The 24,912-nt window shown below is 45.8% G+C and overlaps 1 protein-coding gene across 1 annotated transcript; it reads right to left on the bottom strand.

The window, feature by feature from the left end:
- Nucleotides 1–22,766: 22,766 nt before the first annotated feature.
- LOC149359800 (uncharacterized) lies at nucleotides 22,767–24,637 on the bottom strand. The gene has a single exon (XM_089569146.1). The coding sequence runs from the start codon at nucleotides 24,559–24,561 to the stop codon at nucleotides 23,173–23,175; it is 1,389 nt and encodes a 462-aa protein (XP_089425272.1). The 5' UTR covers nucleotides 24,562–24,637; the 3' UTR covers nucleotides 22,767–23,172.
- Nucleotides 24,638–24,912: the final 275 nt, after the last annotated feature.

The raw sequence follows: 24,912 nt of genomic DNA on the forward strand, positions 1-24,912 counted from the left end.
TGATTTGTTCGCGGCAATGCTTTAAACTCAGCTTATTTCTCATAATCGCCTTAACTGAAACTTTTTCCTGTGCTATCATTGTCATGACCATATCGGCGGGCTGCGCAACATAAATTTAATACATATATCGTTCGATTATACTCTTCCATGCATTAGACTTCAAGTTAAAGCTGGGTTTTTCTGTACAAGGGGCGGAGCCAATCGTCATGCTGACAAGGAAGCTCTTTGCGGTGGGTGATTTTCTCCTGAAGGATAACCTTATCGTTCAAAATTTAAAGAAACAAAGCACAGGACGGATTCCTTTTGACCTTCATAGAAATGTTAGAGCTTCGGAACAAAGGCACACATTTCAAATGACCTTAGGTTGGAATAGTCACTGAGAAAGCGCAATACCCTGCGTTTCAACAATAAGACCCCCACTTACTTCATGAGAGGTGAGTCTCAAATCCTCCCAGGCCATGAGAAGTGAACTAGGGAACAAGTGGATCATTTATACAAGCGATTGGAAGGGAGCGCTTTTGGTTATTTGTGGAAATAGAAAGTACAATTAAGACTTCGGTTTATTTAGTTCGTTTATCGATTTAATCGATCAAAGTTTCAAGCGTACGTTCACGAATACCTGATATTTTTGGTGGCTAACATATTTCGCTATGATTTATTGCACTCACTATGCCAAACATGTGCAAGAAAATGATGCGATTGTAGCCCAAGCGCTTTCAATGCCCAGTGAAATACATTAAAACAAATGCAACGGTTAGCGGAACGTTGCTAAAGATAGGGATGAATGAGAGGGGAAGTGTTATGAGAGAGGAAAAAACAAGCCGCAGTCAATGATATTCTGGTCATTATCGAGAAGCATAAATGGGCATGGGCATGATGTGCATGCGAAAGCAAGATAACCAATGGCACTTAAGAGTAATGTAGGGAATTCTATGAAAAGGCAAGTACAACAGGAACAGAAGCCATTGAGATGGGTGAGGTAGATTAGAAAGTTTATAGGGGGCAGGCAAGCCGCAGCTGGCACAGGGAAGGGTTGATTAGAGGGATGCGGAAGATGTCTGTGTCCTGCTGCGCACGTTGGTAGGGAGAAGATGATAATGATAACGAAATATACGCCAATCGAACGTACCTCCAAAATTCCAATGAACTGAGGTAAACCACGATGCTCTTCCTATTATGCAAACTTTGCAAGTGGTAATTGACATGTCGAATAAAGATGAATGAATGAATGAATGAATGAATGAATGAATGAATGAATGAATGAATGAATGAATGAATGAATGAATGAATGAATGAATGAATGAATGAATGAATGAATGAATGAATGAATGAATGAATGAATGAATGAATGAATGAATGAATGAATGAATGAGCGATACGTTAGGCTGTCGCCGTCTCTCTTGAAACAAGTAAGTAACGAGATGTCAGAAGACACACTTCCAAAAATTGGTTTATGGTTTATGGGGGTTTAACGTCCCAAAGCCACTCAGGCTATGAGGGACGCCGTAGTGAAGAGCTCCGGAAATTTCGGCCACCTGGAGTTCTTTAACGTGCAAGCCATCGCACAGTACACGGGTCTCTAGAATTTCGCCTCCATCTAAATTTGACCGCCGCAGCCGGGATCGAACGTGCGTCTTTTTGGTCAGTAGCCGAGCGCCATAACCACTGAGTGTACGCCCACCCTTTGTTTCAAGTTATAATCTCTCAAGTGTACTTTGTCGCTGTATGCTGTAGAGATGCAGTGACTCCCACCGCAGCGGACATGTTATTCGTTAGCGCCTCCTGGCTATCCTCCTGAGCTCTTCAACGAAAGTCTCAGCTCGCACAGCTATCCAGCAGATGTCGTGAAGAGGTCTTGGATAACGGCGTAATTTCTCCAGTCCTAACTAATAATCATTTAGCCGGTGCCTCAGCATTGATGCTATCGTGTTCGTTCACCGGATATGTCAACACGCCTATGAACAATAAAAGCTTTAGAAGGTAGTTTTGCACGCCCGAAGTTCTACTGATTGGGTAACTGCCGGCACAGCCATTAGATTAACTCTAAACATCTAGTTCCCATTTTCCGTCTTAAGAATCATACAGTCCGAGATAATCGCGCTCACATAACTAATTTCAAGCAAAAGGCAGCAAGAGGTCACGAAGTTGCCTAAAAGTTCATGGCGTGTAGTACTAATTGCACGGACGTAACGTCAAAACCGTGCACCCACGTCATGGATATTAAGTTTGTAATTGCGAAGTTTTCATGCAAATGGGGAAAAATTAAAATCACTCTGTAGCACGCGAAAAATAGTTTGCTTGAGCTGTCAGAGCCCTCGTAGGTGTTACTTAGCTTCGTCGGCCGTCAGAAGGCCGGGCAGCAGCAAAGGAAAAAGAACGGCGGGTCATTAACGCCTCATGGAATTATAAGGCGGGATTAGGTGCTCCTCTGGCCCGCATGCAGATAAGGCTCGCCGCGGGTGGCCGTAGCTCATTAAAACTCTTCCGCAGCTTTCCTGCCTAGGACACGAGGCTGCAATTAAAGCATTTCTATGGTGTGTCGGACCGAAAGCATTACCAAGTGCCGACAAGTCTAAAAAACGCTTTCTGTTTACCACCATGCCGCTTCTACTACGTAAACATTTTCGTTGACTCGTTGACCTGGGGAAGAATTTTGTTAAATTTATCAAAATGACCCCTTTTTTATCGTGGTACATAAGTCTCAAAGCAGCGAGAAATATTTACTGACTAGGTTTGAACATTTAGTGTCCTGTCTGCACCGCTAATATACTTAGTGTGCATTAAAACCGGGCATTCAATATTACCTCCAACAGCTAGCACTTTTCGCCACAAGAAACATCGCATTCGGAAACAAACTATTTCACGAATCATAATCAAGAAGTTTTAACGACCGTAAGTCACGCTTAGTGACGCGAATAGGCTTAAAATAGTTCTTAAAACCCAATTTTTGTGTTGTGTTAGGAAAGCAGCTAATCGATGATTTATGTTAGTGTTCTTTTCCTCAAAGAAAATGAATAGAGATAGTTGCCCTGTTTTGTTAAGAACCAAATAAATAATAAATGAAGAATCTCTTTGAAAACATATTTTCCTGATGAGCCAGAGGAGCAAACGTGTGTAAGAGCGGAAATTCAGCATTGTTGTCGAAATGGTAATGAGTGACAATCATTTCTACACGTCTATACCAAAACTTTACAGAAAAAGGACTAATCATTGGCTTTCATGAGCTCAGATGAGAAGTTGCTAAAACACCTGTGTAGTTCTTAACATGAACTTTATGTATATTTCGTGCTGCAATACCACGAAAACAATAGAAAAATGAACAAAGTAGATAGTACACGCAGTCAGGGGTGAAAAGCTTGAAGATCGAGATAAAAGCTGCAAGAAAAAAAATAGCGTCCATTTCATCGTCGAGAGTAGATGCAGGCATGAAATCCAGGGAAAGGCACAGCGTATACTAGACGGAACAAAGCTGGAGTTAGTTCAACACTGGTATATGCTCGAAACTTTGGCTTCTGAACGTGCCACTTTCTTTTTCCGATTCTCTTCTTCGGACTAGGCAGTGCGCACGATCGCCCTGGCTGGTTTCGCTCCTTGATGAGCCTACGCTGCATTTCAGGCTTTACGTGCCGCCGCCGGACGCCATAGCACTGCTGCGAAGTCAATATGCGAAAGCTTCTGTACGAAGTGCGGACTGCAAAGGGTGGATGAAAATTGCGTGAAAATGTGAAGCGCATCCCCATAAAACTCTTATAGCATACTTTAGGCGCCACCAAAACCTTTGGGTTAAGCATTGAAATACACTCGAAGTACAGCAGCACGCATATGCAAGAACTCTCAGCATAGAGGGTCAAAGGTGTTCGGCGCTAGGTAGTTGTCGCTTTACGCTTTTCAAGGTAGTTGTCAATTTTCAAACTCTTTAGAACTTATAGGCGCCCGTGATCTCGCTTAACTGATGACGCATTGTGTCACTAACTGTAGGCACTGTCCCCACACAAACGGATGGGTTTAGATAAAATGCGGACGCTTTTCAGTGTACCCGTAACATTCGGGTTGACGCCAAAAATTTCCTCGTTCAATAAAATTACTCTTTTGTTTTGCAAGTGACGATATGCTGAGTCGCCCTGGCTTTAGTAGCCGCATTCTTCATTTTCCCACTTTTTCCATTGCTGCTCTTAGCTAGTCATGCACTAGATTTCCATTTTATTTTTATTAAAGTTTGTCCTTTTGTCACTGCCTCGCGTAATCCTTAATTTGGCTGTGGCTTTTCTAATCACAGCAGTTGCCTTTTTTTTTTAATTTTCAAGGCATTTTCCTTTTTTGCTCGAATAGTGACTCGATACCTGGATTGTGAAATCCAATGAGAGCGCGTAATGCTGTTTCGCCATCCAAACATAATGTTGTAAGCATCCCATTTCGTAAGTTTCTTCTTGTTTTTTGGGGGACATCCACAGCAGCTTCGCGCCGGGTCACGCTAGATTAATCGTTTTGCGCCTCTTGTAACCGCGAAAAAACTAACGTTATATAAAAAGAGTTAGTCACAGCACGTTAGTTTCCATCATCTCCCCCCTCCAATGCCGCCTCCCCAGCTGATGATAGCTGACACCTTCTTTGCATGCAAATCGAATCATCGTTTCAACCTCAACACGCTCTCTGCTTTCTTCAGCATTAAATTCTTCTCTCCGAAAAGACTCCTAGCTCATCTTCGGCTGTTTTTTTCTTCAGGGATTTCGACTTTTATGTCCCTTGACTAGGATCTCAGCACTTCATTTCTAAATCAATCATGGGAGAAGTACGCAGTGATAATAGCCAAGTACGGCATAAATCCATAAATCCCGCCCCATTTTATTTGAAAAACCCATAGAGTCAATACCAGGGCCTGTTTTGGTGACAATAGGGCTGATTGTAAGCTATATCGTTTTGTATTAACCTTCCCTTAGAGCATAACGACACATTTGCTATAAAAAAAGACCATGAAGCGTTCTATTTCGAACATTTTACACAGTGTTTTTCGAGACCAATCTGCCCAAATTACATCATAAGATCAGCACTTCCTATGCAGATGCTGCGTACTATGCCCAATAAAACCTAGCGAGAGGATTAAACAAATTGTAAAACAAAAACTGAAAAATGTTGCTTCTATTCTATATTATAGCTTTCTTCGGGGTATCTTCAAATATGCAGAATGAAATGATATCTTTAGAGGTGGAATATGTGCATGCTATAGTATTAAAATATTGAATTTTATTCACATTTGTGAACGTTTTGCTAACAAAGATGTGGGATCGTACTTAAAGTCCAATTAGTAGCATTTATAGTTAGAAATGCTACTAATTGGACCTTAAGTAACGCATACGCTATATTTATTTAAAAACATTAAAAAGTTTAGCAAGACGAGTTTTCCAACTCGAAAACCAGTTTCTGATAAAGCAACACATAACACAAATAATCTAGATTTTATCATCTTATTTTCAGACAATTTATTTATAACTTTTGTAAATTTTTGCGCCAGCCTCAGAAACTCCGCGGTGGGGGTGCAGTGAGCGCCTTGTCAAGAGCATATATGATAGGGATGCCACGAAACGTAGGCAAAATGTTCTTCGCATTCTATTCTATCCTTCCCGTGCCATACTGTCAAGTGCAAAATATATTCACAATTGACCAAAGACATGGCATAACCGCGAACGTTGTAGCTAACTCTCTTTACTAACTCCATTCGGTTTGCTGTATTTGATTTCCGTTAGTCATTTTGCTTATCAGATGAAAGTAATAATGCAGCACTACGGTAATGAACCACCTGTGATGGCATAGTTTGTTATTATCCAGCCTTGTTGGGATTTCTTTCGGCATTGAAGGTAATTTTTTACTAAGTTTAACGACCTGCAGCGACACGTGGGCTATGGGGGACGGGATGCTGTAGTGTAGGGCTCCGTTTAACAGAGACCACCTGGAGTTCTTTAACATGCACTTACATAGCACCGGGCACGGGCGTCATTAGCGTTTCGCCTCCATCGAATTGCACCTTCTTATTTTCCACTGCGTTTTAGAGCCATTCCACCGGCCCGCAACCAAGGAGATAGAGCTAAAAACATATCTGCGAGGTCTCAAACCGGCCGTGTTCAGGCCAGCCACGATACAGAAGCAAAAACACTTAGGAGAGGCGCTAATTTCGCTGGGTTGGAAGCACTCAGGGCTTGCACGTCACGTTGGCCTGCCACGCTCGTTTGCCGAGCCGTTGAGAGCGACGACGCGTAAACACAGCCGCCTCCAAGAAGGCAGTGGAGCTCCGGCACTCGTTTCCTACCTTTCTTTTCTCCCGCGGGACGCTGTTAAGCCTCTCCGACCGTCTTGAGTGCTTCCTTGGTTCGAAAGTACCACTCTTTTAATAAAGCCGGAAGATCGATAGAGGTCGTTCTGTACGCATGCAGTGGGCACCTGGGAAGTGAATGTGAGCTAGGTGACTTGTTAAAATACACATCGGGAACCCCCTGATATATCGACCTACCCGTGCAATGGCATTCAGTTCGTTGCTTGCACCATCGTGTATAAGCAAACACGGGCCACCTTTAATAGGAGGGTATTTTGAGTACACCAGCAACGTGTCGAACTGGCTTCGTCTTGCTGAGAAAACATGCTTTTTGGCAACCCGCTTCAGCAGGTGTTGAGGTTATCATAGAAGAACACAGAATAAGTGAAGTCACCCATCATTAAACATTCTTTTACGCTTTCAGGCAATCAACATAGCTTTAAAAGAAAGAGAAATCACTTAAGACTGCAAGCAAATTATGTCTTGCTTACTTTGCTCTTTGTGCCCTCACTTGATTAGATGATGCCGGAGCCTGTAGCTTGCGACGCGTGTCCTCTTGAAGCAAAATACTGATTTTTGAAGAGTACAAGGGCGATGAAAAGAAATGCGAACATAGCGGAACCTACACATTCCGCTGTTCACATTTTCTTCATCACGTTTTTACTTTTACTTTTCTGGTAGGAAAAAAATGCTAGTGTCGTCCATGCGGCAGTCTAGGACGAATCTGGTCATTTTCATGTCACCCAGGTAAAAGCACGACGTAAACAAATCCTAAGAGTGGAGCCCGTACGAGCCGCATTGTTCGCATTTCTTTGCATCGCGATTGAGCGTGCCCCATACTCGTTGATTACGCTATTAGCCTATACAGTAGTAAAGAATGGACGTGAAAAGAGGCGCCACATAGATGACGGAAGCCAACAGTCGCCTAAACTAAGAAGCATAGGGGATGTTTTTTCTATAAATAATTTGTTGTGTTCATCATTCAGAGCCTAATAGGCTAATTTTTTCAAATATAATTGATAACAAAGTAAAGGATAAACAGCCACATGCCACCGATGGGATCCTCTCCCACGACCTCCGAATTTCGTGTCCGGTGCTCTACCAACTCAGCTACGCCGCCGGTTGTCCAATCTTTTCCTTTCGGGGGTATTTATGTGCAGTATAACCGAATATCAAGAGTGTTCACCAGCGTCACCTTTGTCCATACGAAGGCCTTGATCCAGGCAATCTTGATATAAGTAGAATAAGAGGTTTCTCACACAGATTCCACCCTCACCGTTCGATCGCGTTCCTAAGTGGTACTCGCGGTAATATAGAACGTGCTACGTCCGCCACTGCGGACAACGGTGGCGCTGGTCAACACTCTCCAGGTACAGTTACACAGTACGCTAATACCGCCGAAACTAGAAGATTGGACAGTCGTCGCCGTAGCTCAGTTGGTAGAGCACCAGCTGTGAAATTCGGAGGTCGTGGGATCAGATCCCCCGGCGGCATGTGGCTGTTTTGCTTCTGATTTCTAATTAATTATCTTTAAATATTTACCCTATTAGGCTCCCACTGGCGAGCGCTACAATCAGCGGTAACTCAGGACATGCTACGTCCGCCGCTTAAGAACGTGGGTGGCGCTGATGAACACTCTCAAGGTTAGGTTATTTGTAAACATAAATACCCCCCAAAACAAAATATCTGACAGCCGTCGCCGTAGCTCAGCGGTAGAGCACCGGGCGCGTAATTCGGAGGTCATGTGTTCGGATCCCACCGGCGGCATGTGGTTGTTTTTTCTTCTGCTTTTCTAATAAATTAGCTTTAAGCGATAACATATTCAGTAATATTCTAAATCGAACAGCACAAAATAAATAAGTAAATTAAAAATCCTCTGTGTCCCTTGGTTTCTGTGGCTGTTGGCATCTCACACACACACACACACACACACACACACACACACACACACACACACACACACGCCCACACACACACACACTCACACACACACACACACACACACACACACACACACACACACACACACACACACACACACACACACACACACACACACACACACACACACACACACACACACACACACACACACACACACACACACACACACACACACACACACACACACACACACACACACACACACACACACACACACACACACACACACACACACACACACACACACACACACACACACACACACACACACACACACACACACACACACACACACACACACACACACACACACACACACACACACACACACACACACACACACACACACACACACACACACACACACACACACACACACACACACACACACACACACACACACACACACACACACACACACACACACACACACACACACACACACACACACACACACACACACACACACACACACACACACACACACACACACACACACACACACACACACACACACACACACACACACACACACACACACACACACACACACACACACACACACACACACACACACACACACACACACACACACACACACACACACACACACACACACACACACACACACACACACACACACACACACACACACACACACACACACACACACACACACACACACACACACACACACACACACACACACACACACACACACACACACACACACACACACACACACACACACACACACACACACACACACACACACACACACACACACACACACACACACACACACACACACACACACACACACACACACACACACACACACACACACACACACACACACACATACATACACACACACACACACACACACACACACACATACATACACACATACATACATACATACATACATACATACATACATACATACATACATACATATATATATATATATATATATATATACCTGCATTATGAACCCTGGTTTCGATGACTGCTGGCTTCAGTTTTTCTATACAGTAGCACTGCTTTCTACCTTCGAAGTGTGGAAGACACATGCACAGGTCATTACTTGGCTGCATACTGGGAACACGCTTTTGCTTAAGTACGCTCTAAAATAAAACTGGCTAACTTTTCCGCTATGTTGCTTAAAGCGAGGACCCATCGAGACCTCTTATGATGTACAGTCTTTGTCAAAAGTAACCAGGCTGCACGTTTTTCTTCTCAGTCGCATATTAAAGCTATTATGCCAGCCCTCAAACTCTCAATCTCTGTATTGTAAGGAGAACCCCTGTTTACACCTTTAAAGAACTTTTTGATCTTTAGAAAAGCCGTGAGGGCTCTGTTATACAACTGAGAAGCAAACCATGGAGCCTGGTTACTTTTGACAAAGGCTGTACCTTCTTCCGTCGGGCCACGGCACCTCATCCTCACCTTCCGCGCTGCCCCTTAGTATCAACTCGAATCGGTGTTGCTTTCTTCTACACCGCACCAAGGCTGTCCTGTTTCTAATCCTCTACGCTGCGAATGTCCCACTAAACGCCGACTCTCCCCTGCTTGCTGCGTCGCATCGTCTAATCCATTCCCCCCCTCTTTCTCCTCCTTTTCTACTGCTCCGACTCTCCTACTGCTCCGACTCTCCTACTGCTCCGACTCTCCTACCCAGGTCACAACTCCTTGAACACTCCTCGATGTGCTGACGTCTACACTAGCATCACGGACTCGGAATTTATTCCAATTAACATATATCACTGGAAAGCGCTGCTTGAAGACATGAACAGTCGTAGCTTGCAGTGACTCGCAGTTTCTTTTTGAAAGGAGCCGCGCTAATGTCCTGAGCTATGCTCCTAACATGAGTGTAACTAAAGGGTTCAGAATGCATGCCACTCAACATACACCCATTGCCAGTTAACAAGCGTGTTATATTGGTGCTCAGATAAAACAGATGGGAATGTTGTATCATATAATGATAAGTCGGAATGGATTTCAGTAGATGGCTTTGGCAGTGTGGTAATCAAACATGTTAAATAGAATAGAATATTTATACTGCAGAGCTTCTACAGCAGACAGATGCTGTCGAGTCATCTGCTTACTTAGTTATGGCAACTGTGAACATGCAATTCTATCTCGTCGTAGAATGTAGGTGTAACTACGAAGTGTATTCAAGGAAAGGAGAATAGCAAATTCTACGACGGCTCACTGATGGCGGGAGCCCCACTCTTTCAGCGGACATCAGCCAGGTTTCTTGGCTCATGTATCTCCATCGCCTGGATAATTTTTAAGGCAAACATCCGTTGAAAACAAAGCATCGTTCAGTCTTTCGATCCTCGGCAACGCAACGTATTGCATTGCAACGAAGACGCCAACAACAAAGTTTATGTAGAGCAGAAGAGCTTCTCGTGTCAGACGAAACCAAGACTCGCAGCAGTTAACATCAACCTCATGCAGCCAAATGGACGACTATAGCAGCAAGTGGAGCGCACTCAACAATAATCTAGCCGAAGAGACTACCAACCGCACGAAAAGAAAGAAAAGTATAACCTGGACAAAACGAACTCAAGGACCGTGGAACAAGGAAGTACGCCTACGGTAAACACGGCATACGAAAGGCATCGCCACTAGTATTTCGCATTGGAAGCTCGTGGCAACAAACCGAAGTCCTTGATGCATACTAATAGCTGCTCGGCGGCAGAAGCGCGTCGCCAGAGACCTAGACGGCTGATCAATAAACAAACACAGCACCGACAAAACGTGGGCCTCGGTCCCCCTCGGGAAAACAGTACGCATGGACGAGCAACGTCACTGCTGCCGGAAGTCGAGCAAGCAACAGGAAGCGATCGCTTCTGGCCCAGCGGGGATCAGGAGGAGGCTGGGTACTTCGGAGGCCAGGGAGTGGATTTTGTGCTCATGTGTGTGCTCGTTCTGGCCATCGTCCTGAACGCCAAGCGATGCTCGGTTTCCATCCAAGGAACGTGACTAAAGATTCTAGGTCAACGATAAAGTCCAATGAAGCTTATTTTGATGTTAAATTATCGGGAGCAGAAAACAAAAAAAAATGTGAATGTTATTTATTTCAAGATACCCCTAATGATCCTCATTACGAGGATATTAAATAGCGTGTGGCAAAAATTCGAACATGAATATACAAGAAGGAACACCTAAGATGAGTAACAGAGCAAAAAGAATCAAGAGAAGCGCAATAACTGAAAGTCAGCAAGTATTAAAATGTGACGGAACTACAAAAGACAAAATGAACACAAAAAAATAAAAACAACGTAATAAACAAAACAAAAAAAGAAAACTCAAACAACATATTACGGCGAGCAGAACAGAACTAGAATAAAACTACACATCGCTTGGATTTTTTAAATATTCATGAAATGATGTCGCATTCGTTTCATTTGCGATTGTGGAAAGAAGCCGGTTCCAATAAATAATGGTTCCGGGTATAAACTATTTGGCAAAACTTGAAGTGTGACATGTGATGCGTTTTATCTTGAAAGGATGGTCAGGGCGTGGAAACACTGCTTGGAGTAAGTGAAAGAAATCGTCGTGAAGCAATGGATGATGGTAAATTTTGTGCAAAAAAGTTAAACGAGCCAGTTTCCCATGATGGGAAAGTTTGTCAAGTCCAGCACGAGCTTTTAACGCCGTGACGCTAGTAAAACGTGAGTAGTCAGGATAAATTAAACAAAGCAGCACGGTTTTGCCGTGATTCTTGCTATCTTTGATGCAGGCTCGATCTGGTTCCTTATGGCTGAAGCGTGCTCAATTTTAGGTCGAATTAATGTAATATACGCAATTTTACGGATGTGCCCCTTAGCATGTCCATGGTTACGGTTTAAAAAGCCAAGAGAACGGTTAGCAGCTGCTAGAATCAAATTAATATGATAGTTCCAGGTTAGGTATGACTGAAAGTAAACTCCTAGACACTTGTAAGTGGAAGTTGTCTCAACCCTTATGTGATTAAGAGTATTCGGTAGAGATACGATAAGGATTTCTGGTGAAGGAGACGAGCTTTGTCTTAGAGGGATTTAGGGTCATAAGCCACAATTTGCACCAGGTGTTAGTAGAATCGAAGTCAGTTTGTAAACACTGACGGTCAAAGTCATTTTAATGGTTCGGTACACAACAAAGTCGTCAGCAAAGAGTAGAATTTGTGAAAAAATGCAATTTTATAAGTCATTAATAAATATTAGAAAGAGCAAGGGACCAAGCACACTCTCCTGGGATACACCAGATGTGACATGGGCCATTGTAAGTTAGAACTATTAACAGAAGTGAATTGAACGCGAGATAAAAGAAAGTATTTAATCTATGCTAGTACCTGAGGTTGAATGTTAAGATCCGATAGCTTGAGAAGTAGTCTATGGTGGGGAACCCGACCAAATACCTTAAAAAATCCAAAAACAAAGGATCGACTTGAATTCCGGCATCCAAAAAAATGAATAAGTTATTAGCAAATCCAACGAGCTGAGTGTCACAGGAAAATCTCTTGCAAAAACCGTGCTGATATTTAAATATGATGTTATGATCTTCAACATAAGGAATGATCTGGGTGTGTACGACGTGTTCAAGGAGCTCGGAAAACAGCAAGTCAATGAAATGGGTCTATAATTTATAGAATCAGAGCGGACGCCAGATTTGAAAATAGAGATTACTTTGGCTACACCCCAGTCGTGAGGGATGGAGCCAGATGATTAAGGCTGAGAAAAAAGTGAAGACAAGAATTGAAAAATACTGTGAGATATATCTATAGTATTTTTTTTGTTAAAACCCCGTGTATCCGCGCTTGTGGTCAGTTTAAGATTACTTAACAAAGAAAGAATACCGTCTTCCCTAATGACTATTGGGGGCATAGAATAATCATGAAATAAGTTGAGAACTGGAGATGTGGTTAGAATTTCTTTAGTGGAAACAGATGAGTAAGTGTTGTTAAAGAGCTGAGCAGAATGAACAACGTCCAGCTGGTCGCCATTAAAACTTATCAAGAAAGAATCAGGACGCGAATGAGTGTTAATTACGACCCAAAACCTATGGGGATTATTGGATAGCATGGTGGGCAAAACGTCACTATAAAACTGGCAACGAGTAGCTTTGTGACATGCAAGAGCCTGTTTGGAAACATGCATAAATGAACAGAAGAGTGTCTGGTGGATGTAAAAAATGAGAACCCGCAACTTAAGGTCCGTGTTCGAAGACGCTGTACAGAAACTTGTTGGATTTAACTTGCGTTCAGCAGAAAGCTAGCAACGTAATATTTTCGGAGCGCACTCAACTTCATTTAGCATACTCGAAAACTCTCTAAAGGAAGACACAAATGTTCCCGAAGAACATACTATGTCACAGTACGTGAATTGAAGCCACAGGTCAAGGAGAAAACCCTAGGAAATTTTTGCTTGATCGAATGTATTTAAGAAAGCGCGTGAGTAACCTCAGTACACCTTATTATAAAATTTCATGACTGAGCACATAAGTGACTGCTTGATTTAAGGGGTGATAACATACGCTGCGATTACGGGACTCTACATAAACCTAATGCCCCAGACGACTGCGCAGTCTTCAGCTATTGAAGAAGAGTTTTACATTGGGGTATGGGTATGGCCACGGTGGTCAAGTGCCTTGAGCATCCACCTCTCATGTGTTAGGTGCGGGGTTGGATTCCCAGTGTCGCCGGGTATACGTACCGGGGATACTACGGGTGCAAAATTAACCTGGCGTAGTGCCCGGCTTCAATGGGGCGAAAGAGTACAAACATTTGTCTCTGATACCACCTTTGGTCAGGGAAATTACTTTCTGCCATGGCGCTCTTTCGCCAAAGCTGCCAATAAAACTCAACGACAATTTATGCGTGATATTTATCTAAATTGGTATGTGTGTAAGAAAGGGTAGCAAGTGGGTCAAATATCGGCGAATGAGTGTAAGCTGCTCAAAACTGCTGCTAAAAAATGCGCTCAACACAAATGACTAGATTTAGTGTATCAGGCGACGTCGTTCGAAAACCGTGAAGCGAATTCAGAAAAATCTTGGTCATAATCACTGCATTTGAGCTGCAGAACGGGCCTCGGGCCTAGCGCCTACCTAGGTGCTCTGTAAATAGTTGTTTGTGTGTGTGTGTGTGTGTGTGTGTGTGTGTGTGTGTGTGTGTGTGTGCGTGTGTGTGTGTGTGTGTGTGTGTGTGTGTGTGTGTGTGTGTGTGTGTGTGTGTGTGTGTGTGTGTGTGTGTGTGTGTGTGTGTGTGTGTGTGTGTGTGTGTGTGTGTGTGTGTGTGTGTGTGTGTGTGTGTGTGTGTGTGTGTGTGTACACACACACACATATGTATATATATGCTTTCTATACAAAACCATGTAAATAAATACCATGAAAGAAAAAAAAGCTGGCAGGGAGTAGCGTAGCCATTAGCACGCTCTGCTGCGGGACGGAAGAATGGTGGTTCGAATCCAGTCGTGTACCGAGATCTTTTTTTCTGGTCTGACTAGAAAAAGCGTGACACCTCTGCTGACAGCCTTCTGTCGACAACGATGAGGCATTAAAGGCTTTCGCCTTGATAAAGGGCCGTGCTTGAAAACTCACCTCGTAAACTCCCAGTAGAGTAAATTTGTTGATTCAGCAGTGATTTTCTCTGAGATAAATCATTGCGCTAGCTAACAATGTTTGCTTCTTTTTATGCCTTGCTTTTAAGAAATATATGTTACAGAGTATCACCTGTACACAATCCTATTCACTGTCATAAATTATGCCATGCATAACGATGCTTGCAAGCTGTATTCAAGCGGTAAGACTCCATTCCGGGAAGATTTTGTCTCGATCGCTGACGGAGGGACGTTTGCGTAAAATTCTAGAAAACTACCAGACTTTTTAAATGGGATATTCAGGCAGGACTCTACATTTAAGAGTGCAAGCTGTTCGCGCATGAGGATTTGGAGACGTGCCCTCCATGTGCGGCCTCTTCCAGCAAACATGTCACACGAAGACCATAATGGTCGGCGCTTGGAACGAGCGAAAGCCCTAGCCCGACATTATGACAACAAAACAGGTGTATACTACGTGGACTCCTCCGGTCCTCACCACGGGGGATGGTACACGGTCGTGGTAGTTCACAGCAGCAACACAGTTAACGGCCTCACCTTCAGAGCCCGTAGTGCAACACAAGCAGAATAGGTCGTGATTGCTCTCACGGCCTCACACTCCGATTCAAAATACATAATCACCGACTCGCGAGGGGCCTGTCGGAACGTCGAACAAGGCTGCACTCCCTTCTTAGCCTTTCGAATCTATCAAAACTGCATACGGGATACGGACCCCGCACACTGTTACCTTATATGGGCCCCTGCTCATCAGGGGTTGGCAGGAAACGAGGCAGCAGACGCAGCCGCCCACGAGCTCTCTCACCGTGCTGCTTTCTCTTCCCCACCCGATCAGGAATACGATTTTAATCCTGTCTATACGTTCAAAGATATTACAATATACTATCAAAATAGTCATCTCCTTTACCCTAGCCCATGTAAAGGCCTGAAGAAGGCAGATGAGCGGCTCCATCTCCGCCTTCTCACCAATACATTGCTGTGCCCGGCAGCACTAAAGCATTTTGACCCCTCCTTTAACGGTAGCTGCCCACACTGTAGTGCTGTGTCTTCTGGCACCTATCACATGGTGTGAGCCTGCCCCTCCAACCCGCCCATTCTCCCCATCCCCAACCCAACCCGGGAGGACTGTGAGGGGACCCTGCTCGGTTGCCACGACTTACAGGCCCAACAAGCCTTAGTCAAGCGCGCCCGGGCGGCGGCCACCGCCACTGGGGTCCCATACTAGGAACCTCCACCTAGTGTATGTAAGGATCGGCCCCTTACGGGCTGATGCAAACATACCTCCTGTCCCTTTTTAATAAATGTTTTCACCACCACCACCAGCGGCCGGCCGCGTTTAGATGGAGGCATAATTTAGCCGCAGAACTCCACTACGGCACTTCTTTCTTCTTTTCTTCTTTCACTCCCTCCTTTATCCCGTCCTTTACGACGCGGTTCGGTGTAGGAATCGCCCTTCTAAATCGAATACCCTATTTTTTCGTACTCCTATCAGTCTTCCTGAAATACCCGTGCGTTGGTGTACAAAGATATAACTATGTCTGGTTGCTAACTAGTTCTTTCTTATGGCGTCTATATTTAGATGCAATAAATATAGAAATATGAATGCCTATCTTCCTGCAGTGTTTTCTGTGAAGAACTACCTTTCGAAGTCCCACGCGCATGCTCAAATAAGTAAGGTTTGGCTGTTTTCCAACCAGTAATGTGCTAGATGTGACGTCTCACTCTGTGATAAAATGTTGACGCCTTTATTGTTGTCAATCGATTCTCCTAGGGACCGCCGACTTCTTTTCCGCTGGATTTAAGCCACTCTCGAAAATAATCTGATAGATTTTAGTGAAAGACAAGTAAGAAAAAAAGGCTAAATGTGGAGAATTTGAACTCAAAATCAGAATCGAGAAAGCTTCTTAATTTCCTCAACCATGGCTTCCTGCGCTGAAAATCACCGAAAATAATTGAGTGAGCAGCAGTGACAGAAACTGCGCTAACAGACACCATGCCGGCATTCCGAGGAACAGGCTGTCGTTTCTCACGGAGACTAAGCTCCCTTTTCATGGGACAGAAATGATTTTCTTGCTTGTTTAGTTTCTTTTGTGGTTCCCACTTCATTTATAAACGGAGATCTAGTGTCTTTCATTTCCGTCTTATCATTTCTGTAGCCGGAATGGCTTTTCTTAGGAGTCATGAGTACGCATACTTTGTACAACTTCACACACCTTACGTTTTCCTTCACGCAATGTAATGTGTGAATGTAATGCCCCATCAGCCAGGGATCTTTAAGGGTCAATAAATGATGATGATGATGATGATGAATACTGGTGCTGTCGACGCGCATATAACACCAACCGAAACACTGTTTAATGAACGGATGTGTCACAGTTTTGATACGACCGTCTCGGAAGCCATATAATTGAAAGTGCATGTGTGATCCGTTCGAACCCTGTCGCAAGCTAGCCTTCAACTTGAATAGTACATGTAATCTTATACGGATCGAGAATTCGTAGGACACCACCAGGAACACTGAACAGCCAACGGTTTCGTCGCAATCCGCCTTTTGCACTCAGCCGCTTTGCGCATCCGCTTCTCTCCTCCTCCAGCTCCTTTGGCTGACAATGAATCGCCAGCTCTTACTGCGCATGCGCAGTTCATTTTAGTGACAGGCGCGAGCGACAGATGGCGGCAGCTTTCAAGCACACACTCGAAAGCTTCCCAGGCGGAGTATGCGCCTCGTGGAACACGATCACGCTTGCGTCTCCCGCGTGCGCTTGTTTTCAACCAGTTTTTTCCCACTCGCCATAGGGCGCCACATCTTGTGCAAAAGCCGGATTTTGGTACGAATTTCGGGAAAACTAGCGCCACATGGCAGTCGGCCAGGCGCGAGCATATGTAGACGAACGACATGTATGATTGTCTAAAGTGGCTGTGCTAGGCTTGCTGTGTGCGTCATGTGGCCACTTGATGACGTCATCCTAATTTTCTTCCCATCGCTGGGATTTTCTGCACCATATGCGAGTACACACACACAAACCCACACACATGCGCGCGCTGCAGGCTTTTCTCGTAATCGGACTAGTAATCATTTCGCATTAAAATGTTCTGACACCTTGCGATTTGGGCCATAGACGGCGGACGCCGGCTTTTGCGCTAATCGGGCATATACTGCTTTCACGTTAGAAACCGTTGCGTGAAAAACCACAGGGGGGGGGGGGGGGGAATGTTGACATGTTTAGGAGCAAGGGATTGCCGCGGGCAGTGTTCCTTGGCCATCAGCTCGTTGGCTGATGTTGACACCCTTGTTTCGAGGAGTTGAAAGCCCACCTTTGTCCCCTCGCTCACGGCGTGGTTCTGGCAGCCACCGAGAAGTGATGAGAGTTAGTGCTTAATTCACGCCGTGGTGGCTCGGTGGCTTTTGCGTTGGTCTGCTGATCGCAAGGTAGCAGGTCGCGAAGAACCTATATCGATTGAGGCGAAATACAGCAGCGCCTGTCCGGTGTGCAATGTTGTCGCTTGTTATAGTACCCGAGGTGTTCTAATTAATCCAGCGCCCACCACTATGGCCTTCCTCATAGCCCAAGTGTAACTTCAGGACGTTACACGTAACTTCAGGACGTTCATAATTGAAAACATAAAAAATCGCAGTTTCTTCGCTCCTTCCTTTTCTCAGAAACCATTCTTTTTTTAACTCAATCACATAAAGATAGAAAGCACTTTGCTGAGGACACGTACTTCGTTACTTTCGTGGATCGTATTTTGTATCTCGGTATCTCGGATATCACATGGCAAGTCAGCCTGCAATAGCATTGGCATTGGCAGGATTAGTTCGTCACCGTTCGTAAATCGCCATCATGCAAGACAGCAACTCCTAACTGGCACTTCGTGGCGCGAACTGCAGCTTTTGCTGAACTGAATCGCTTCACGATCGATTAATGTACCAAAAAGTGCTGGCTACAGACATGAAGACAATTAGGGACACAGCAATCAGCGTTTATCCTAATTACGGTGAGCAGGAAGAAGAGATCTGAACGCCCTCTAACTGCTCATAACAAGCAAAGTGCGATTAGCGCGGATTACGCTACCCGCACGTGTTTTCCATCAGGAGAGTCCTAGAATCGTTTTCGGAACAGACCCTGGTGATTACCATCCCCTTTTTTTTATTTCCGGAAACATGCCTCTTTGCTGTAGCGATAACTGGCTGTGCTGCAGTAGAATATTTCATCCACTCGCTCCGAGCAATCCGAATTCCGTTCAAACTCCGACGCTTCTTGAAGACTCCCTGTATAAATGTATTTTACAAATTAGAGTTTATGGACGAAGTTACCGCAGCGACAAGAGAGAGAAAGGAATTTTAATGAGGGAAAGGTGGAGAGGTCGGCCGGTGGTAACATGGCCCTGGCCTGCTACTCCACACAGGGGAAAGGGAAGAGGAGGAAAAGGAAAGTGCGAATGAAGGCTGATGATGGCATAATACAATGAGTTTCTCGGGTGATGTCTACACACACACACACCACACACACCACACTGGCTGGCACTCGCATCGCGGTGAGTAGACGCACATAAAACTCATAAAACTGGTGTCAGCAATACAAACACCGACACATGTCATTAACCATGTAGGTTGTGCACAGGCGGTCACAGACGAGTATCCAGGCCTGTTTCACACAAAAAGTTGAGCAGGGCCTTTGTCACACGGCACCAATCAGAACGTCTCGTCCTGGCGCCCAGAAGAGTTTCCTCAGAGAGAGGGCGAGAGTCCAGTCGTTTCACGGTCGCCTCCAATGTTGTTCTTTCAGCAGTATAGTTCGGGCACTCGCAAAGAAGGTGTCCAATAGTCTCTGGAGTGTGGCACTGTGCGCAATTTGGGTTACTTTCGATGCCGATCTTGTGAAGATAGTGTTTGGTGTAGGCATCACCAAGCCGTAGCCGTAGCCGGTGGAGTAAAGTCCCATGACGTCGCACCACCATAGATGGCAAATGTAATCGTGAGCCAGCGTCAAGCTTACAGACGCGGTCCTGTTGATGACTCGAATCATGCCAGTGCGACTGCATTGCCGCTTGCATTAAATGCGCCAACAAGGCTCCAATGTCTGATCTAGAAAAGGCTATCTCAATGAAAGCACCATCACTATGGGCCATCCGAGCCTCGGCGTGAGCACGCTCGTTTCCCGCTATGCCGCAATGGCTCGGTATCCATTGAAACTTTATTATATAGCCGCGGTGGAAAGCTTCGGCTAACAAAACCACAATTTGTTGAACCAGCTGCTCGCATGCCCTTGGTTTTAGATAAGTTTGTACGACCTGCAATGCCGATCTCGAGTCGCAGAATATAGTCCATTGCTGCGCTGGCTGGTGACCAATATAAAGGACGGCTTCTCGTATGGCTGCCAATTCGGTTGCCGTAGAGGGCGTTTTGTGCATGAGCCTGAAACGGTGACATGAGGCATTTCCTGGCACTATCACCGCTGCAGCTGAAGAAGTGGTCGTCCCGGATCCGTCCACGAAAACATGCTGGGTGTTAGTATACATAGATGTAATGTATGACAGCGCCAGCTGTTTCAGTCCGACTGTTGGAATGTGCGTCTTCTTTGTTATCCCTGGGATTGTTGTCCGTATAGATGGTTTTGGTACTGCCCAAAGTGGCACCTCCGCAATCTGGTGTGGCGCGTAGTTCGAAGGCACCGCATTGCGCTGCATCCTAAGGGCTCTGGAAAAGGCTGCATCTGGACGCGCCGCACTAATGTTGGTCAGGGGGTGATGACGATGCCTGGTCAGATGCCGCAAATGCACACGAAGTGGCTCCTGTTGAAAATAAATTCGTGCTGGGCAGGCTCGGGCCTCATAAAATGTGCCCCATGTAGAAGTTTTACATGGCAAACCCAAGCATACTCTTAAAGCACGAGCCTGCGCGCTTTCAAGCACATGCAGGCCTGATAGTCTGACTCCCGAGAGAACGGGTGCACTGTATCTGAGAAGACCGACTACCAGCGCCTGGTACACATGTAGTAAAGATCGCTCAGAGGGACCCCAACATTTTCCTGCCATACACCGCACAATGCTTGCAAAGCTGTCGAGCTTTTTCTTGAGCACAGAAATGTGCTTCGTCCAGGACAGGTCACGGTCTATCGTAACACCTAAGAATTTGTGATGTGTTACGTATGGAACAATTTGCCCGTCGATTGTGACCGGATACCACGCCATTAACTTGCGTGTGAAAGCCAATGCTACGCTTTTAGTTGGCGAAAGTTCAAGCCCCTGACGGCGCAAGTACGCAGAAGTAATGGAAACCGAACGCTGCAATCTTGCTTGCACTTGGGGACGCGTGACACTTGATGTCCATATGCAAATATCGTCTGCGTAGGCGGATATCGAAACAGTCTTCGGCAGTTGTTTGAAAAGGCCAATGAGCACGAGATTGAACAACGTTGGACTAAGCACTCCTCCCTGAGGAACACCACAAGCAACATGATGATCTGCTGTGTCTCCTTCAAGAGTCTCCATGTAGACTGTCCGGTTTGTCAAATAGCTTGCAATCCAATTGTGTAGACGTCCGCCTATGCCACATTCATCGAGTGCATTTAGTACTGCATCATGCTGAACATTATCGAATGCGCCCTTGATGTCGAGGAAAAGAGCAGCAGTCAACCTGTGACGGCGTTTTTCATGTTCTACCGTTGACACGAGATCAATTACACTGTCGATGGCAGACCGGCCTTTGCGGAAACCCGTCATTGTGGAAGGGTACAGTTCACGTTTTTCAAGGAACCATTCTAGACGGGTTAGCACCATACGCTCCATCGTCTTGCCAATACAACTTGCCAGAGCTACTGGTCTGTAGGATGCTAAGTCGAGTGGCGATTTCCCTGGTTTGAGCAAGGCCACAATGCGGCTTCTTTTCCACTGCTGTGGAACAGTGGCAGAGGCCCAAGAGTGGTTGAACAATGTTAAGAGGGCTTCCATTACCTGTGGGCCTAGATGACGAAGCGCATTGTATGTTATTCCATCAGGTCCTGGGGACGAAGGATGCGTACAAGCAGAAAGAGCCGCTTTCAGTACTTGAATTGTGAAGGGGATGTCCAGTCGATCGTCCATCGTGGCGGGAGCACATCGATGCTGCCGAGGTGAAGAAGCGCTTCTGGCAATTCTCGAACAGAAATCCTCTGCCATCTCTAGTTCTTGCCGTCTTTCATAAAGTGCCAATGCACGGAAAGGGTGTTTCTGCTGGGGAAATGTCGGCAGTGCTCGAACGACGTGCCAGATTTTGGAGAGTGGTTTGCGGGGATCCAATCTGCTGCAAAATGACCGCCACCGTTGTTTTCCTAGGTTCTCCAAATAGCGCTGTATTTGCTTCTGGGCACGTCGAGAGGCCCGGAGATCCGAGACATCCTTTGTCCTCCGGTATTTTCTTTCTGCGCGCCGACGAATCGCCCGAAGCTGCGCGTAGATAACATCCACTGGAGCTGTGGAATTGGGCGCTGAGATGTTGCGCGTTGTATCTTGCATGGCCGAAATAATACGCTGTTCCACATCTGTTGGATCAGCTAGGTTACCACAGGTTTCTTCTAGAGCAATACGGAAAGCACTCCAGTCGGTGCAACGTATTTTGGCATTTGGAAGACGGTGAAACCACCGTAGCTGCACATACGTTGGTATGTGGTCACTTCCATAAGTTTCAATATCAGCACACCACGTTGCGAACGATGAGAGGCGCCTGGATACAAATACAAGGTTCAGGCAGCTGCTGTAGGTTGTCCCTCGTAGAAATGTCGGCGCGCCATCATTGAGCAAAACAAGACCTGCATTGTCCATGAACGTGGCGATATCCCGTCCTCGAACGTTCGTAATGGCGTTTCCCCAGCCGTGGTGATGCGCATTGAAATCGCCTACTATTATATGGGGCTCCGAAACGCTGTCGAGTAGCGATTGTAGTCGTAGGGCATCAAATCGACCCCTTGGTGGTATGTAGCCACCTATAATAGAGATTGTGCGCCCATTCAGAGTCACAGTGATTGCAACATACTCGTTGCTACTGCCCCCAGGAATTTGATGCCGAATGTAAGTGAGGTCACGACGGACGCATAGTAGTACCTTGCTCAAATGCCCAGCCGCTTCAGAGAGGAAACTTTCATAACCAGACAGTCGAAAAGGAGATGTGATATTAGGCTCACATATTACAAGCACTGGAAATCGGTACTTGAAAATCCTCTGCCTGAAATCTGCTAGGCGGCCTCGCAGACCTCGAGCATTCCATTGTAATACTGCCGATCGAGAGATTCTCTCCTGTAGTGAGGGTGCTGACGACGGTAGAGCCATAATTTTTGACTGCTATTAAAGGGTGGCAAGCACCGGTTCAATAGCGTCTAAAATTTGGACAGCAGCCTTAGCAATTGGCGTGTCCACTCCAGCAATTATCAGCCGTAAGGTGCCTATCAGCTGTTTCAGCATCGCCCTGATTTGATCATCTGCTGTAGACACATCCGGCGGACGCACAGGCGGACGTGTCACAGAGCTTACAGTACGCGATGGTAGAGGTGGCCACTCTGCGGAGTCCTCCTGGGTGGTTGACAGTCTTGGCTCTTGCGGAGCTGGAGGCGGTGGCTTCTGCGCGGCAGAGTGGTCTCGGTCCTCCTGATGTATTGACACGTCATTTACTGAGCTCAATTTCTTCTGCCGGTTTCGTGTCCTCCTCCTGGAGCGACGTACCGCGATTGCTGCTTCTCGGTGAGTAGAATGGTCTCTCACCATTTTCTTCAAGATCTTCATCGCTGTTTTCACCTTCGGACATTCCCTAGACGTTGCCTCATGAGGACCTTTGCAGTTGGCACAAACTGGAGGCTCAATCGCACATGTAGGTCCCTCGTGCACGCCACCACAACGCGGACATGCTTTAGTGCTCGTACACGCAGCACTTACATGTCCAATCTTCTGGCATTTTCGGCACTGCACCGGTCGGGGCACATAAGGACGCACTGGGTGCCTCACAAAACCCACTTTCACATGGGATGGTAAAGTAGTACCCTCAAACACTAGTTTGACACACCGTGATTGGCCGAAACGGTGGATGTCAGTAATGCGAACAGAACTTGATAGCAGTTGCACCAAGTCCATATCCTTGATCTCTATGTCCACGTCAGAAATCACACCAGCAGTAGTGTTAAGTCCATGAGCGAAGAACGAGCGGACTCGTATGTTGCCAAGGACAGACACGGTCTTCAACTTCTCCAGGGTGGCCTGGCTAGAGACATCAACAGAGAGGATATTCCTTCTTGCATTAATACGCACTTCTTTGACTTGGCCCGGAACCAGTCGTTCAAGAAGAAGAGTCAAAGTCTGCCTGTTGATGGAGTTGAGATTCTCTAAATCCTCAACAGGCATGTATGAAATTGTGTAAGTGAGAGATTGCTCACTTACATTGGCCTCGTTAGCAGTCTTCTTGCTCACACTGTGTTGGTTAGGCATCTTCGTGGTCACAATGGACTTGTTAGCCCGCTTCGTACGCACACTGGGCCCACACTCAGTCGGGGTTTTGGAAAGCTTCCTCTTCAGGCGCCGACTCACAATCTCGGTGTAGCCACCGTCGAACTCCATGTCATCCGAGTCGGAGAAACTAGACGACCCCGGGAGCTCTGAGGGGAGATCCATACTGCATCCAGGTTGATCTGTGCGGTTCACACTGCTAACCACAGAAGGCAGCAGAGGCGGCGGGTCATCCGCCATCGCCTGGGACGGCGAGGTTGCCTTGAAGGCCACAGAAGCACAAATTATTTTGAAAAAGCAGGAGCTCGATCAAGATAAGCTGCCGTTCGCAGCGCTCTTCGTCAGCGACAAAATAAAAACATGCCTTAGGAGCGCCTCCAGAATTAATAGTTCGGAGCTCAACCTTTCTAATGTTCATTTTTCCACGTTCTCAGAAGTGGGCAGAAATATACATGCGTGTGGACAGAAATAGCAAATGTATAAATTGTGCCGTGAGGATAAGAGGGCATCTACTTTTATTTGTTTTATCTTATAAACGTCGAATGTTCGTAGGTCAGCAAGCATGCCGCAATAAAACTTATGGCATTTATT

This window comes from Amblyomma mixtum, chromosome 2 (genome assembly GCF_055824585.1).
Source record: "Amblyomma mixtum isolate Tamu chromosome 2, ASM5582458v1, whole genome shotgun sequence".
NCBI classification, from domain to species: domain Eukaryota; kingdom Metazoa; phylum Arthropoda; class Arachnida; order Ixodida; family Ixodidae; genus Amblyomma; species Amblyomma mixtum.

What these genes read in the sequence shown, in the direction of transcription:
- LOC149359800 (XM_089569146.1), bottom strand. Translation starts at nt 24,561, where the DNA reads ATGGCGGATGACCCGCCGCCTCTGCTGCCTTCTGTGGTTAGCAGTGTG.